Genomic DNA, 14,870 nt, shown 5'->3' with positions numbered 1-14,870 from the left:
TTGGATTGGACTAACTTGAAGTGAGCTACTATTACTAATTTTTTATTTTTATTTTTATGTTTTTTTGGGTGTGGGCTGAAGCCCACCTTCGCCTAGTCTGCATACGCCTTTATCCTATGCTATAATAGCATCTTAGTGTACAATAATATTACTGTTATAATTATGTTCCTTATTTCATTTGTAGCACAATAATATTACTGTTATAATTATGTTCCTTATTACATTTGTAGCCATATGATAATCACTACAGTCAGATCAAATGGCTGGCTTACTATCCTATGCTCTAACAGCATCTAAGGATGTTATAGTTCATTCCTTATTTTACATTATACAGTACAGTGTTGATATAGTAAAAGATCTGTACTCAGTTTTTTGTTTTTTAACCTTTTAATATCATATTTGGTGACTTGTGCTACAAAATTCTTCTTGCAAGTCAAAACTCCACCATTTCAGCTGAATCATATCTAATTTGGAATTCCTATATAATCTTATTCTGTATCCTATGTATGGTTGGTCAGCTACAAGTTTTTAATTCAACCATATCCAATAATATTTTCGTATCCCCCAAAGATTATGTATGGTTAGTCATATACTATGAAAAATATAAAATAAAATATTTACAAATATCATGTCCACCCTTGTAAGAAAAATCAATATATTTTAAAATAAATGTCTTATCAATCTCAAGTATAATATATAAAAACGATGGATATTCTAAGAGCATAGATTCTCCTATTATGGTGGATTTGAACCCAAAAGATCAAAGTTGTATCTTGCATGATATGTTTTCAAGGAATAAGGAAATTATGAGCATTTTTAGTTTAATACACACATCATTACTTGACCTTTGGTTCCACTGAGTAGCCAATTTTTTTCTAAATTGGTACTTTAAAAAATAATTGATTAAATTTCAAGTAATGTTCATTTGTCCTGGTCAAGTCTGTGTCATCCTATCATAGCCCACTAGAGAAAAACAGGTCACACTTCATTTACACCATCGGGGAGGAGAACTTGAACATCTTTTCACTTTTTCCTTGTATCAATCATAAAAGAGTAGTAATCCATTTTTCAGTGGATGACATTGAAAGTTATAACATAAAGTAGTGTTTTTTTTTTTTTTTTTTGTTTTTGGTTCTTGTTTTCTTCTGGTCCAAGTCTTGCAATAATGGAAAGTAGAACAACTAAACAAGGCAAGTCACACCCTAAATGGTATCCCTTAGGGGTGAGTACTGCTTTGTGTAGAAAGGAAATGGGAAAGGGTCCCTTGGGTTACATGTCCCATTTGGAGGGACAGTGTTTGCTTTAGTTCTTGAATTTGTGCGCCCTTTATTGGAAATTACTTTCTTCCCAGAGAGGTACATCCACAGAGTAGGAGCATGAGCTGGAGTCGGAGGGCGAGTGCAAGAGCCGGAGTGTAAAAAGGGTAAAATTTGAGTCACACATGGTGGAAGCGATAAGAAGAGAGTGCGCGGAACATGCGAAGAATATTAGTTGAGAAGAATTGTGTAACTTAAGATACACTCTACGGGTGGAGGGCTACTGTGACGGCCCAAATCCCATGATCCAGTACATTACCTGCAATGGTCCGAAATCCCAACTCGATACTAAGTCCAAAATGCGAAAGCAATGGTCAAAATAGTCATTTGACATCATAATGTCCAATAATAGGTCCACAATAGGTTCATGAGTCATTACTAAACATGAATGGCGAAAATAAACATTAAATTCTGGGTTTAAAATGAAAGTCCAAAGTGTGCCTAAGAAGGAGCTGCAAGCGCTCGGGGTACACTATGTGAGCGCTTGCACGATGTCCTACAAGCACCTGCGCGTGCACATGGGCCTAGCAAGTTCCGAGCGCTCGGAGTTGGCTAAGCCCATGTGCGCACGCAGGTGCTTAGCCAACTAAAAACAGCCATTGGGCTACTTGGGAAAGCAAGAAGGCCCCTGCCAATGGACTAGGCTTGTTGGTGGGCTGGACTGATGGCCAGACCATTGGGCTGTAAATGGCCCTGATTTAATTGGTCCTTCATTGGGTCAGAATCAAATTGCTCATTTTTTGTGTAATTGGGCCAAGTTTGAATTGGACCCATTGGTCATATGATTTATGGACCGTGACTTAGGGGTTTATTACGCGGGACCTAATGTAGCCGTTGTGGAACGGATAATACCAACGGTCATAAAACGAGGGATTCAAATTTCAAATAGATTTATATAATTCACTCACAACGGTTATAATCTCCGACATCTGACTGTTACGTTCTATCTCCCTCCAAAAACATCAAGAGAGAAAAGCGCATTCTAGCAAAATCAGCCAGAAAACTTGTTCAAGAAAGCATAAACTACCATTGAAGACTATATCAAGAAAGCTCCAAGAGAAATGGACGGTACTATACCTATCAGACCATCGGCAATTCCAAAACTCTCAGCACCTGGTAAGCCCTCTCTCTCTCTCTCTCTCCTCTCAAAAATCTGCAATATATATAGGTAATATATGTTTATATTGTATATAATTTAGCTTATCTTAAGCTGTTTCCAATTATAATTCATGTTCTTGTTGAGGAAACACAGGAGAAGAATTGAACGAATTGAAATATTGAAAGTTTTTAACTGTTAGGGTTCGTAAGAACTCCAATATTTCTTTCTTTTGCTAGGGTTTCTCAACAACCAAACATAAATTTCATAGTTTCCTTTTTTCAATTTGTGTAAGGTTCGTACCCACAACCCAGAAACCAATTTTTTCTTTCTTCTGCATATAAATTACAGGAGAAGTCGATGAGAATGACCTGAACAATGACAAAATGGGCTCCAAATGGCAGAACCCGAAGAAACCATCAACAAAGCACTTCATGTCACCCACCATATCTGCAGCTTCCAAAGCTGTTGCTCAAAAAATGAAAATCTTGGCTGAGAGAAACGAAGCTCCTACTTTTTCTGAAACCCAAATCGATAATTCCTCAAAGCTTGATTTCACAACCATTCCTGTAAATCCCAAAATAGGCCGTTCCAGAAGATCTTCTTCGTCTCAGATCACACCATTATACAACAGTGTATCTGAGTCTGATGAGGATGAGCAGAACACTTTTGTTGCCCAATCATCTTTGAAGCCTTATGACCCATTGACAAATTACCTTTCCCCGAGGCCTAAATTCCTCCGATACAAGCCAAACAGGCGTCACCAGATCTTTCTTGGCTCTAAAAATGAGATTAGAGAAGAAAAAGATGGGTTTGATGAGGGAAGAAGTGCCTTGTTTGATTCCCAGAAAGCCATGGATGATGAAGAGTTGTTTTTGGGAGATCCTCACAGATTTTCAGCTGCTTCTTCTTCTCAAGAAGGTTCTGTAAAGCAAGAAGAGGAACGAATTAACCAGAGTGACGATTTCGATTCTGATGAAGAAATGGAAGAGTTTGAGGAGAAAGGGAGCATTTTGAAAGGGTTTTTGAAATCTTTGCTTGTATTTGTTCTTCTGTTTCTATCTACCTTATATATCTCTTCTATGAACTCTCCTACACCTTCACCTACCCTACAAGCTATAAGGGGTCTTCAAGATGACTATGTTAAGATTCAAAATCGTATCTTTGAAGCTGTCACTAAGAAGGCACAGGTGGGTTCTGTGGAAGCAGTGAACCAGAGTGAAGATGTATATGACGAGAAATCCGAAACTGAACCAGAAACTGAAGTTGAATATGATCATGAATTGGATGATAACTCTGGGAGTTTTAATCAGTTGATGGGGACTGAAACTGATGAGAGTGAAGCTGTATATGATGAGAAACCAGAGGATGCTTGCGAGTGTTCTGATCAGTTGCAGGGGACAGATATTGTTGAAAGTGAAGATGTCAGTGATCATGAATTGATGAACCTGGTGGAGAGTTTTCATAAATTTCAGGGAATTGAACTTGGAAAGAATCCTGAAGCTTATGAAGATTTTCAGGCACCATTTACAGCGCCAAGTGTCGAGTCAAATTCTGCATATGATCAAGTTGAACCAGTTGATGGAATAATTTCTGATGTGGTGTCAGCTGGGAAAGAAGAAGTGGATGAGGATGAATTGAAGAGATTGGAAGATATCACCAACACTGCAAGTGATGAAATTGTCACTCCAGAGAGGATTGACAGTGAGACTACAAAATCTGATGCCACCAATCCTGAAGTGGAGAGATTTTTTGAAGGTTTGAAAACTGATCTATTTCCAGAAGCAGTGATAGGGTTTGTCATGATTTTGACATCTTTCGTTTTGGGATTTCATTTGAGGCGGAAGAGAACTTCTGCTAAAAATGCTTTGGTCATGGGAAGGATGCTTTCCGAATCCGCGATAGCAAAGAAAATCAGCCCTGTACTTCCCCACATGGAAGAAGGGCACATTGAGAAAGTTGTTCCTTCTGCAAATCCCTCCTCTTGGATTCGTTCCATGGACGAATCCTTGAAAGAGTCTTACCAAAGCCGTGCACCGTCAGTGGAATTGCTTACCGAGTTTGAGGTTGGAGAGGTCAGCAGCTCTCTTAGGAGTTGTGGTTTGAAAAGCAAGATGATGGATAACGAGGAAAGCAATTACTCTGTTTCTCAAGAGAAGGGGGGTTCTTGGAGCAAGGATCGTGCGGTGTCTGGTCAATTGGCATCACCTTTATCAGAGTTCTCAACCATGGACTCTCCCTCATATGGAAGCTTTACAGCTGAAAAGAAGATGGCAAAGAAAGAGGTAAATACTTGAGCATTCCTTTTGCTTTGGTATAGGCATTGTTCTATAATATAGGTTGAAAACTACACATATATATACTCTACATGCATGCTTAGCAAAATGATTTTCATAATGTTTACTATACAATTTGAATGCAAAAATAGGTGATTGAGTGAATATCTTAGACTGTTGTTTTTGTCTTGAAACAGGAGGGAAAAGATGGAGAAGTGAGAATGGTAGTCACAACTCCAGTGAGGCGATCTACCCGAATTCGCAACCGTTCAGTCATGTCTCCATGAATCTTAGATCATCATCAATGATTATTCTTCTGATCAACACCATTCTGAAACAGCATCCTCTGTTGTTCCATAAATCAGCCCCCTCCGACTGAAAGTTTAAGAGAGGAAGGAGGCTCTCTAATATTTCAGTAATTGTAGTAGGTCTTTAACATGTAGCAACTGATTTTTTTATTTTAATCAAAGATTCAATTTGCTAGTTCTTTCTTTGACACACACAGCAAATCTACCAATTCCACTAAGATTTTATTTTCTTATCATTACATGCACCACAAACTGAAGTGGTTATGGTAGTAGTGTGATACTGAATTTTTGCAGGTACTGTTTGCCACTAATTGCTGTTAATAGATGGCAATGTGAAGTTGGAGTGTGATTATGACACCATGAGATACGATATATTTTGTCAACAAAAGTTTTAAGGCCTAGACATGAATACTCTACAATAGTTTTGGTATTTTCTTTGCTGCAAATTACAGGGGAGTGCACAATTATTCAAAGCTTGAATGTTGTAAATCTTTGATGTAAATATTTTCACAACTATAAAGCAATGCTAGAAACAGAAATTATTAGTGCTGCCTCTGCTCTTTCAGCCAAAACAATTTGCACTTCTTCTGACTTTGAGATTTGATTATTGATGAGTAAGAAAACTTCAGATTGCTATGCTTGTAAAATTTTCCTTGTCAAATTCTTATACTTAGGGCATCATCCATGCTTGTAATCATTGTTAGAAATGGAACTTGTCTCAAGTGCTTCATAAAAACTTGGTGATTACTTCCTGTATGTGCTTACACAAGTGTTGGGAAGGAAAGATTTCAAACAAACTTAATTTTGACACTATTTATTTATTTCTTCACTAATTTAGTGGTTCCATCATGAACTTTTAGATGTGTAGAGCAAGTAGCAAGCATACAATAAAATGAAAATGTTTTTCACTTCTCAAACAAACTGTGGGATATAGGAAAAAAATAATCTCCAAGGCATCAACAAAATTTCATGGTACTTTTTAACCCCTCTACTTCAGGCAAAATGAGTAGGAGGTATACTGAAAGTAGCTGACCACATAATTTGTTACATATCCCCCCTCTCTCAATAGAAATAATCTCCATACATCATATATATATTTCTCTCCAAATCTTTACACTATAATGTAAATATACTAATAAGGCATGAATTTAGCAGATTAAGAACTCAAGTTCTTTTGTACAGGAATTAGAGGGGACCTGCAACTACTCTTAAAATTTGCTCTTTTGCTTGAAAAAGAATATGGTGACAATGAGACCCTTGAGGAGACTTTCTTTGATATGGTGGGCTTAGGAAGAGTTGACGATTTGTAGGTATCCAAGCCACCTCCATGGCTTTTGCATACTTTCATTTTCCTTCCGTAAGGACTTTCTTTCTTTGCAAGATCTTCTATGCTTCTCACTCTGGACAGAGACGTAAAAGATTGAGACTTGCCTTGATAAAACTTGGATAACCCTCTCCTGCAAAAAAAATCCCACTATTTATTTAGTCCACAGCCCCTATATATATAGGTATATATGTATAGATATGCTCCTAAGTTCTGTTTAATTAAGTTTCTTACTTGATGGGAAGTTGGGCCATGAGCTCTGATAAATCATACAAAGATCCTTTATATTGTGATGATGATGATGATGATGAGTTTGAAGTTGATGAAGATGCATCATCTGCCATCTCTGACGAAGAAAATGATGATCCATTTGAACCTGTTGAATCTTCGAGGGAGGATGTCGATGATGTAACGTTGTAGATATCATCTCCATCATGACATTCCATGATCGCCCATTCATCATCATCAATATCTTTCTCATCTCCGGTGTGTGGACAGCAAGGACCTTGAAGCATTTGATTTTTGCCTTCACCCATTGGTTGTAAGAAGAAGAAGAAGAAGCTGAAGCCGCTTATGGCTTTCTATCAAAAACTTTTCCTAACGCATATGATAAACAAATTAACTTGGGAACTTAATTTATAAGGGAGGTGTGTATATAATGTGTGTGTAAAATATATACGTTACTTATATACACACGCATGCATGTGTATATGTGGATTAGGTTGCGTTCACATTACAAATGAGAACATGGGAGGCCTATGATTTCTAGGTGAAATACTGACATGCAACAGGGCAAATTAAATGAAATTACTATAACATTTCTAGGTGAAACACTGACATGTAAAGAATACAAAGCAAATGAAATGAAATTACTATAACCTTACGGGCAAATATATATATATATATATATATATGTATGTATGTATGTATGTATGTATATTAGAATGGAAAGTGTCATCAACTACAAGACTAATTCCTTTGAATATTCATAATCACCCTCAAATTGATAACTCGAACCTACGAATTGAACACAACCAACTTTTATGTTACTATTTTATCCTTAATTTTAAATTAATTTTCAATCTTTACAAATCAACTTTAGACTACTTAACAGTAAAATGGGTATTTTGATATTTACATTTTCTAACACAAACAAATTCAGTCGTTGTATAGTGGCGATTTGAATAGAAAGGAGACTAAAGTGCCATTTTTAAAAACACGGAAAAATCTTATAAATGAGAGGAATTTACCAGTCTCATTTTTCTTTATAAACAGAGGGGAAATCACTGTACTTCCGAAAAACATTAGGAAATATGACAGTAATTTTGAAAAAAAGAAAAAGAAAAAAAGAAGAAGATGATATTGGCTCTATAATTTTCATGACAAATTTTGAATTGTGACAATGGATTGGATGAAAATTCATGGACTTGTCTGTCATCCTAGTAACGCCCTTTTCATAATTCATTGTGTTTTCGCTTTCTTTGCCTTATCTTCAGATTTGACATTTTCGTCTCATAAGGTTTGAATTCCTTAGACTTTTCAATTATATAATTAGTGGAAGAGGATAAGCTCCATGGAATGGAAGCCATCCATATCCTAGTCACCATCTCAACACATTTATTTCTAATGGCAAGAATCTACTGTCAAGATTTTGTCAAAAAAAAAAGGTTGTTCTAGATCTGGCACAACCAGGATAAAGATAGAGGCATTGACTGGGAGGTATGACTGTATATATATATATATATGTGTGTGTGTGTGTGTATAAATATAATATACGTGTGTGGTTTAGCTTGCCTCACCTATGACCTGCCTAAGAAAGTTCTATGGAACATGTTTTAGTGTTGGAACCATGTTTCACCAAACCTATATACACACACATGTATGTATATCTAGATCATTTAATGGTCCTTTTTGGAGATCAATTTGGAGGTCATCATAGAGTTTCTTTATTCCAACAAAAAGAAAATTATGATTCTATTAGGATTAGAACCGATCTTGATAAGTTTATACCTTATCTTCTTATCTGAGGGGATGATTAGAACCATCCGATGCCTTATCTTCTTATCTATAAGTGGAGTGCAAGGTAGCTGTCAAGCTAATTGATCAATGGAATTTCAATGTGGTTAATATGTTAAGAAGACATACCCACCAAGAAAGTCTTACATTGCCAGCTTATGCAATTACATGGATCAAACTTTTGATTTATATAATTTTTTTAGTTATTTTTCTTTTTCTTTTTTGATTTTTCAACCAACCTTAGCACAACAATAACAAGAAGCCTTTTTCTCAATTGTAGCTTTGTTTAAAGCCATAGACTCAGGCAAACCACATGTTATGATATCTTTTTTCCTAAGTTAACTTTTGTTTTCCTCTTTCCTTATCATTACCCTCAATGTGGACCATGTCACTTTTTCTAAATGGCACATGTAGAAGTCTTCTTTGCACATGTCCAAATTTTCTTACTCTATTTTCTCTCATTTTATGTTCAATTTGTGCTACTCCAACCATTTCCGAAATGTTATTAACCATATCAATATTTTTCTTATGAGTTATGTGATTTAAACTAGATTTTTTTTTTTGGGAAGAAATTTCTATCCAAAAGCTGCCATAGAGAGGGGGGTGTGAGCTCATGGCTATGATATTTAAAATTAGTATTCATTACTTCATGTGCTTTTGTTCTTGACTTTTTTTTTTCTTCCCCTTTCTAGATTGGGATTCCTGTCAGTTTTGGTGCTGAACTTTTGTATTCATTGTATTCATTACTTGTATTCATTACTTCAGCGTTTGGGTAGTTGTATAGAAAGTGTAACGACCCAAAACTAAATACCAATTATAAAAAAAATTAAAAATTTGGAATGACCTTTGCTAAAAATGAGCCTAAAACCATCTGCTCAAATGAAAAAATATAATGGCCCTTCCTGACCCTTCAAGACTTATCCAAACTGTCCCAACACACGATACAAAAACAAAAACAAAAACATATAATACATTTCAGCATCCCTTTCATTCATTCATTATACCTCTACATAGTTCATCTCATGGTAGAATATCCACATATCATTTAATTCAATTATTGTAATTACAGTTCCAAAAATAAAATATGGTTACGATCAAACGTCCATATCTTATAACGTTTCGACAACTTATAATAAAATTATAGCCCATAAATATAACTACATTAGCAAGAGTCCATAAGCCTGAATACAATATGCTAAGTTTTTACAAAAATAGTGGGACTGAGATACAAAAATAACAAAATGATCATCTAATCCATGCTAGGACTGTGGTGGAACGTTATCTGCCACTTTATTCCCATTTCCTAAAAAATGTTAAAATGAAGGGGTGAGCATAAGCTCAGTAGGAAGTGACTAAGGCACACCTCTTGAGACCCCGTGAATCTACACAATGAATAGAAATAAGGAAATTAGGATCATACTATGCCGGGAGTAAAATATAACTACAATACCACATCATTAATCCGATACAACAAATGAATATGCCATGCAATGATATGCCATGCCATGCCATGCAATGTCACTTCCCATTTTCCAAAACCATTTTCGTCAACATTTTCAAACCGTTAATCAACCCGTCCCATGGCAACTCCATAGCGGCACGAGAGGATGATTGGCCACTATCCCTGACCCATGGCAACTCTATGGTGTCATTTGGGGCCCAAGTAACTCAACCACACTAGGGCGATCTCCCTAATCCCATTTAGGCCTCACTAACGTGGCAGTCCCTAAGTAACTCCTAGGCGGCCGGGTTTTTCACAAAATCCTTTTCAAAATTCTTTCCCAAAATCCATTTCATTTCTTTCAAATCAATTTTTCCCATTTCTTTCCCAATGAGTGTATGAGTATTTCATATATTTCAATGCCATATCAATGTAGAAATTAATTCCTTACAAGTCAAATGGATTTTGACTTGTAAGGAATTAATTATTATGAATCTTCTATGAGGCATGTACGTCTAAATTACCAAATTCAACACTTAACACACAATAGGCATGGAATTTATCATTTAGGCATGCTTTATAGAAATCTCTAAAATTTAGTATCATGCTTCTAAGTTATAATTTTAGCACATAAATTACAATAGGCATGAAATAAAGTCATTGAAACATATTTTCTCATACCACATGAACACATATATATAATCATATCTTTCATGAATACAACAATTAGAATCTTTTAAAAGAAATCAACACAAATTTAGCATTTTAAACATTAAACAAGAAGAATAATTCATAAAGGTACAAGAATGTATGAATTAGGAACCCCTACATCCAAAATTATGAAAACCACAAAATTTGTGCCCTAATTTTGAAATCCCTAGAGTGCACCAAAATTGAAATTGCTTACACCCATTTGAAGATCTCGCCGAGCTCTTCGATTTACCGCAAACGGCACCCGAAAATTCCTAATGGTGTGGCTTTAATCTAAGCTTTTGTGAAAGGAAAAATAAAAGAAAAAAAAATAGCCAGAAGAGAGAGAGAGAGAGAAGACGCGACAGAGAGGAAAGAAGTAGAAAATGGGTCTGCCATCCCATTTGCCACATAATAACTTAAAGTAAAGTGGGTCCCATAGCTAAATAAAAAAATTCTTTTAACAAAAATATATATATAACATATCATGAATATTACATTCTCCCCAACTTTAAAAGATTTCGTCCCCGAAATCAAGCCATACCTGAGGGAGAAAACAATTCTGGATACTTGGTGCGAACCTCCTGTTTAAGCTCCCAAGTAGCCTCCTTCATGCCGTGATGCCTTCATAAAACCTTTACCAATGGTATCGTCTTGTTCCTCAATACCTTCTGTTGTGTGTCAAGGATCTGAACTGGTCACTCCTCGTAGGAAACATCCTTATCAATGTCCACATCAACCCAATTCAAAATGTGAGATGGATCCGGCTCGTACTTCCGTAGCATCGATAATCAATACATGAAAGACATTATGGACTATGTCCATCTACGGTGGCAAAGCAAGTCTGTAGGCAACCTCTCCTACTCGGTCCAAGATCTCAAAAGGTCCAATAAATTGTGGCGATAACTTGCCATTCTTTCCGAACTTCATTAACCCTTCCATGGAGAAACCCGTAGAAAGACGTAGTCTCCCACCTCAAAGGATAGCGACCGTCTCCGCCTATCCGCATAACTCTTCTGTTGGCTATGAGGTGTAAACAATCTCTGCCTGATTAACTTAATCTTCTCAGTAGTCTTAAGTACAATGTCAGGTCTTAAAGCGGCTATCTCGCCCACCTCAGTCCAACAAACAGGAGACATACAAGGTCTACCATACAACGCCTCAAATGGAGCCATCTGAATGCTTGCCTGATAACTATTATTATAGGCAAACTCAATAAATGGAAGGTGATCCTCCCAACTACCTCCCAAATCAAGTACACATACCCGAAGCATGTCCTCCAAGATTTGGATGGTACGCTTCGATTGGTCGTCCGTCTATGGATGGAATGCCGTACTAAGATGTAACGCTGACCCAAACGCTGCTTGAAGTCCTTTTCAGAACTTCGAAGTGAACTTGGCATCCCTATCTGAGACAATGGTTACTGGAACTCTTTGTAACTTTACAATCTCCTTCACATATTGTACACCAAGCTTTTCTGCATCATCTGTTGCCTTAATAGGCAAAAAGTGAGTCGTCTTAGTCAATTTGTCAACGATGACCCATACGGCTTCATTGCCCCACCGTAACCTTGGAAGACCTGTCACAAAATCCATAGCAATACGTTCCCATTTCCACTGCGCTATAGGTAATGGTTGCAATAAATCAGCTGGTCTCCGGTGCTCAGCCTTCACCTGCTGACAGGTGAGGCATCTAGCCACAAACTGTGCAACATCCTTCTTCATTCCATTCCACCAATACTGACGTCTTAAATTGTGATACATCTTGGTACCACCTGGATGAACTGCAAAACGGGAAGTGTGAAAGTCCCGTAAAACGTCTTTACGACATCTTGTGGAAACAACCAACAAGCCTCTGTACCGTAGACCTCCATCTGCATGTAAGGTCCAATCTTTCACTGTCTCACCACTGGAGATCAAGGTGTAAATGGCATCTAAATCCAGATCCTGTCTCTACGACTTAATCACTCATCTGACAAGAGTAGGCTGAGTCACAAAACTAAACAAGAATGACAACTCACAACAAGCATCATCATCAAAGCACTGCAATCCCATTTCTGCCAAATCCTCAAGCATCTTCAATTTTTGAATAGCCAAATAGGCTAGAGTCCCACAAGATTTTTGGCTTAAGGCATCTGCTACCACATTTGCCTTGCCCGGATGATACTGCAAGTCAAAGTTGTAGTCCTCCAAGAACTCAACACGTCGCCTCTGTCTGTTGTTCAAGTCATTTTGGGAGAAAAGGTACTTGAGGCTTTTGTGATCCGAGAACACCTCGAATCTCTCACCGTACAAGTAGTGTCTCCAACACTTCAAGGCAAAAACAACTGTCGCCAACTTTAAGTCATGAGTAAGGTAGTTATACTCATGAGTCTTCAACTGTCGAGACCCATAAGCCACTACTCTACCATCCTGCATCAGCACACATTGCAAACCATCACGTGAAGTGTCACAATAGATCATATAACCCAAGCCATGCTCAGGTATCACCAACACTGGAGCTGTAGTCAATCTTGTCTTCAACTCTTGAAAAGATGACTCACAGGCTTCATTCCACATAAACTTGATCCCTTTTCGGGTCAAACGGATCATAGGCACTGCCAAGCGAGAAAAATCCTTCACAAATCTTTGGTAGTAACCCGCTAAACCAAGAAAACTACGGATCTGAAACACATTCTTGGGTTGTTCCCAATTTAAAACTGTCCCTATCTTTGATGGATCAACCGATACTCCACCTTCCAAAACAACATACCCCAAAAACTTCACTTCTTGTAGCCAAAACTCACACTTCTCATATTTGGCATATAATCGGTGCTCCCGCAAAATCTGTAATACAATACTCAAATGGATCTCGTGCTCCTCCTAATATCATGAATACACAAGAATGTCATCCATGAAAACTACCATAAACTGGTCCAAGTAATTATGAAAGACGCGGTTCATCAAGTCCATGAATGCCGCTGGCACATTAGTCAAGCCAAAAGGCATAACAAGGAACTCATAATGTCCATACCGAGTACGGAACGCCGTCTTTGGGATATCTTCATCCCTAACCTGCAACTGATAGTAGCCTGACCTCAAGTCAATCTTCGAAAAACAACTGACTCCCCTCAACTGATCAAACAAATCATCTATCCTTGGTAAATGATACTTATTCTTGATGGTGGCATGATTCAACTTCCGATAATCAATGCACAATCTCAAAGAACTATCTTTCTTCTTAGCAAACAAGATCGGTGCGCCCCACGGTGACACACTCGGTCGGATGAAACCTTTCATCCTCAAATCATCAAGTCTTCAATTCTTCCAATTCAACTGGTGCCATACGATATGGTGCCATAGAAATTGACGCGGTATTGGGCATTAAATCAATAGTGAACTCCACTTCTTGGTGTGGAGGCAACTCTGTCAAATCCTCCGGAAACACATCCAGAAAATCAGGAACAACTGCAGGATAATCCTCTTTGATAACATCATCTTCTTTGGCTAGAAGACTAGCCAATAAGTAATCACCACGACTCCATCCACGAATTCCATACAATAATAAAGGTTGGGAATTACTTCGATCTCCAATAAAAAAGAAACAGTTTCCCTCAGGAATGCAAACTGTGATTCTACCTCTAAAATAGTTGATCGTGGCATGAAAGGAAATTAACCAATCCATCCCGAGAATGACATCAAAGCTAGTCATCTCTAAGAGGATAAGGTCAAACACAAAAGTCCGCCCGGCTATCATAATGGAACAATCCCGCACAACTCGGCTCAAAAACACTGAAACCCCAATTGGCGTATCAACACACAACGCCTGATCCATGAAATTGACTTCTAACCCCGATGCAAATGCAAATGAAGATGAAATGAAGGAATGAGATACACCAGAGTCAAACAAAACACGGGCCCAAGAACCAAACACTGGAAATATACCTCGAAGAATTGATGGACCAGAAGATGCATCGGCCTGAGCAAGTGCAAAGACACGTCCTTGTGGTGCCTGTGCTTGAGAACTGCCAACCTGAACACTAGACTGCTGCACTGACATAGTAGGAGTATCCTTCTTAACTGGCCATGAACCCTGAGAGGACATGGCAAGCTGTGGTGGTGGTGGTCTGAAACCTGACTAAACTGTAGCCGACTATGACGGCCTCTGCTGTGACCCTTTGCCACTACCAGTGCCTGCTCCTTGATTAGGATAATTCTTAACCTTATGGCCTACTGGCCACAACCAAAGTAAATCCCAGAACTAATCGATGCCTGTGGACACTCTGACTTGTAGTGACCTGGTTGATTACAACAATAACAAATGACACCACTCCTGGCAAACCCTGTTGGTAAAGGGGTAGTAGGAGCGGATCGTGCCGACTGTTGCCCCTGAGACTAAGATGAACCACCCCTATTCCTCTTCCA

At 37.9% G+C, this 14,870-nt stretch overlaps 2 protein-coding genes across 2 annotated transcripts; one reads left to right on the top strand and one right to left on the bottom strand.

Annotated features, from left to right (window-relative positions):
• The first annotated feature begins 2,257 nt into the window (after window positions 1–2,257).
• Window positions 2,258–5,184, top strand: LOC132302453 (uncharacterized). The gene is made up of 3 exons (XM_059799322.1): window positions 2,258–2,432; window positions 2,764–4,697; window positions 4,886–5,184. Exons 1-3 carry the CDS (start codon window positions 2,378–2,380, stop codon window positions 4,973–4,975), a joined length of 2,079 nt encoding a protein of 692 aa, XP_059655305.1. The 5' UTR covers window positions 2,258–2,377; the 3' UTR covers window positions 4,976–5,184.
• Window positions 5,185–5,884: 700 nt separating this feature from the next.
• LOC132302454 (protein OXIDATIVE STRESS 3-like) lies at window positions 5,885–7,021 on the bottom strand. Its single transcript, XM_059799323.1, has 2 exons — window positions 6,555–7,021; window positions 5,885–6,453 (listed from the first exon to the last, which is right to left on the bottom strand). Exons 1-2 carry the CDS (start codon window positions 6,854–6,856, stop codon window positions 6,153–6,155), a joined length of 603 nt encoding a protein of 200 aa, XP_059655306.1. The 5' UTR covers window positions 6,857–7,021; the 3' UTR covers window positions 5,885–6,152.
• Between the last annotated feature and the right edge of the window lie 7,849 nt (window positions 7,022–14,870).

Source organism: Cornus florida, unplaced genomic scaffold, assembly GCF_030987335.1.
Source record: "Cornus florida cultivar Cherokee Brave unplaced genomic scaffold, ASM3098733v1 CherokeeBrave_3.0.0_Hap2_Chr04, whole genome shotgun sequence".
NCBI lineage: Eukaryota > Viridiplantae > Streptophyta > Magnoliopsida > Cornales > Cornaceae > Cornus > Cornus florida.
Note: the sequence above shows the minus strand (reverse complement) of the source record. Positions and strands in the feature narration are given on the sequence as shown.

Coding starts and splice junctions, on each gene's coding strand:
- LOC132302453 (XM_059799322.1), top strand. CDS start 2,378: ATGGACGGTACTATACCTATCAGACCATCGGCAATTCCAAAACTCTCA. Junction 2,433..2,763: donor TCCAAAACTCTCAGCACCTG/GTAAGCCCTCTC, acceptor TATAAATTACAG/GAGAAGTCGATGAGAATGAC. Junction 4,698..4,885: donor AGAAGATGGCAAAGAAAGAG/GTAAATACTTGA, acceptor GTCTTGAAACAG/GAGGGAAAAGATGGAGAAGT.
- LOC132302454 (XM_059799323.1), bottom strand. CDS start 6,856: ATGGGTGAAGGCAAAAATCAAATGCTTCAAGGTCCTTGCTGTCCACAC. Junction 6,454..6,554: donor ATGGCCCAACTTCCCATCAA/GTAAGAAACTTA, acceptor TTTTTTTTGCAG/GAGAGGGTTATCCAAGTTTT.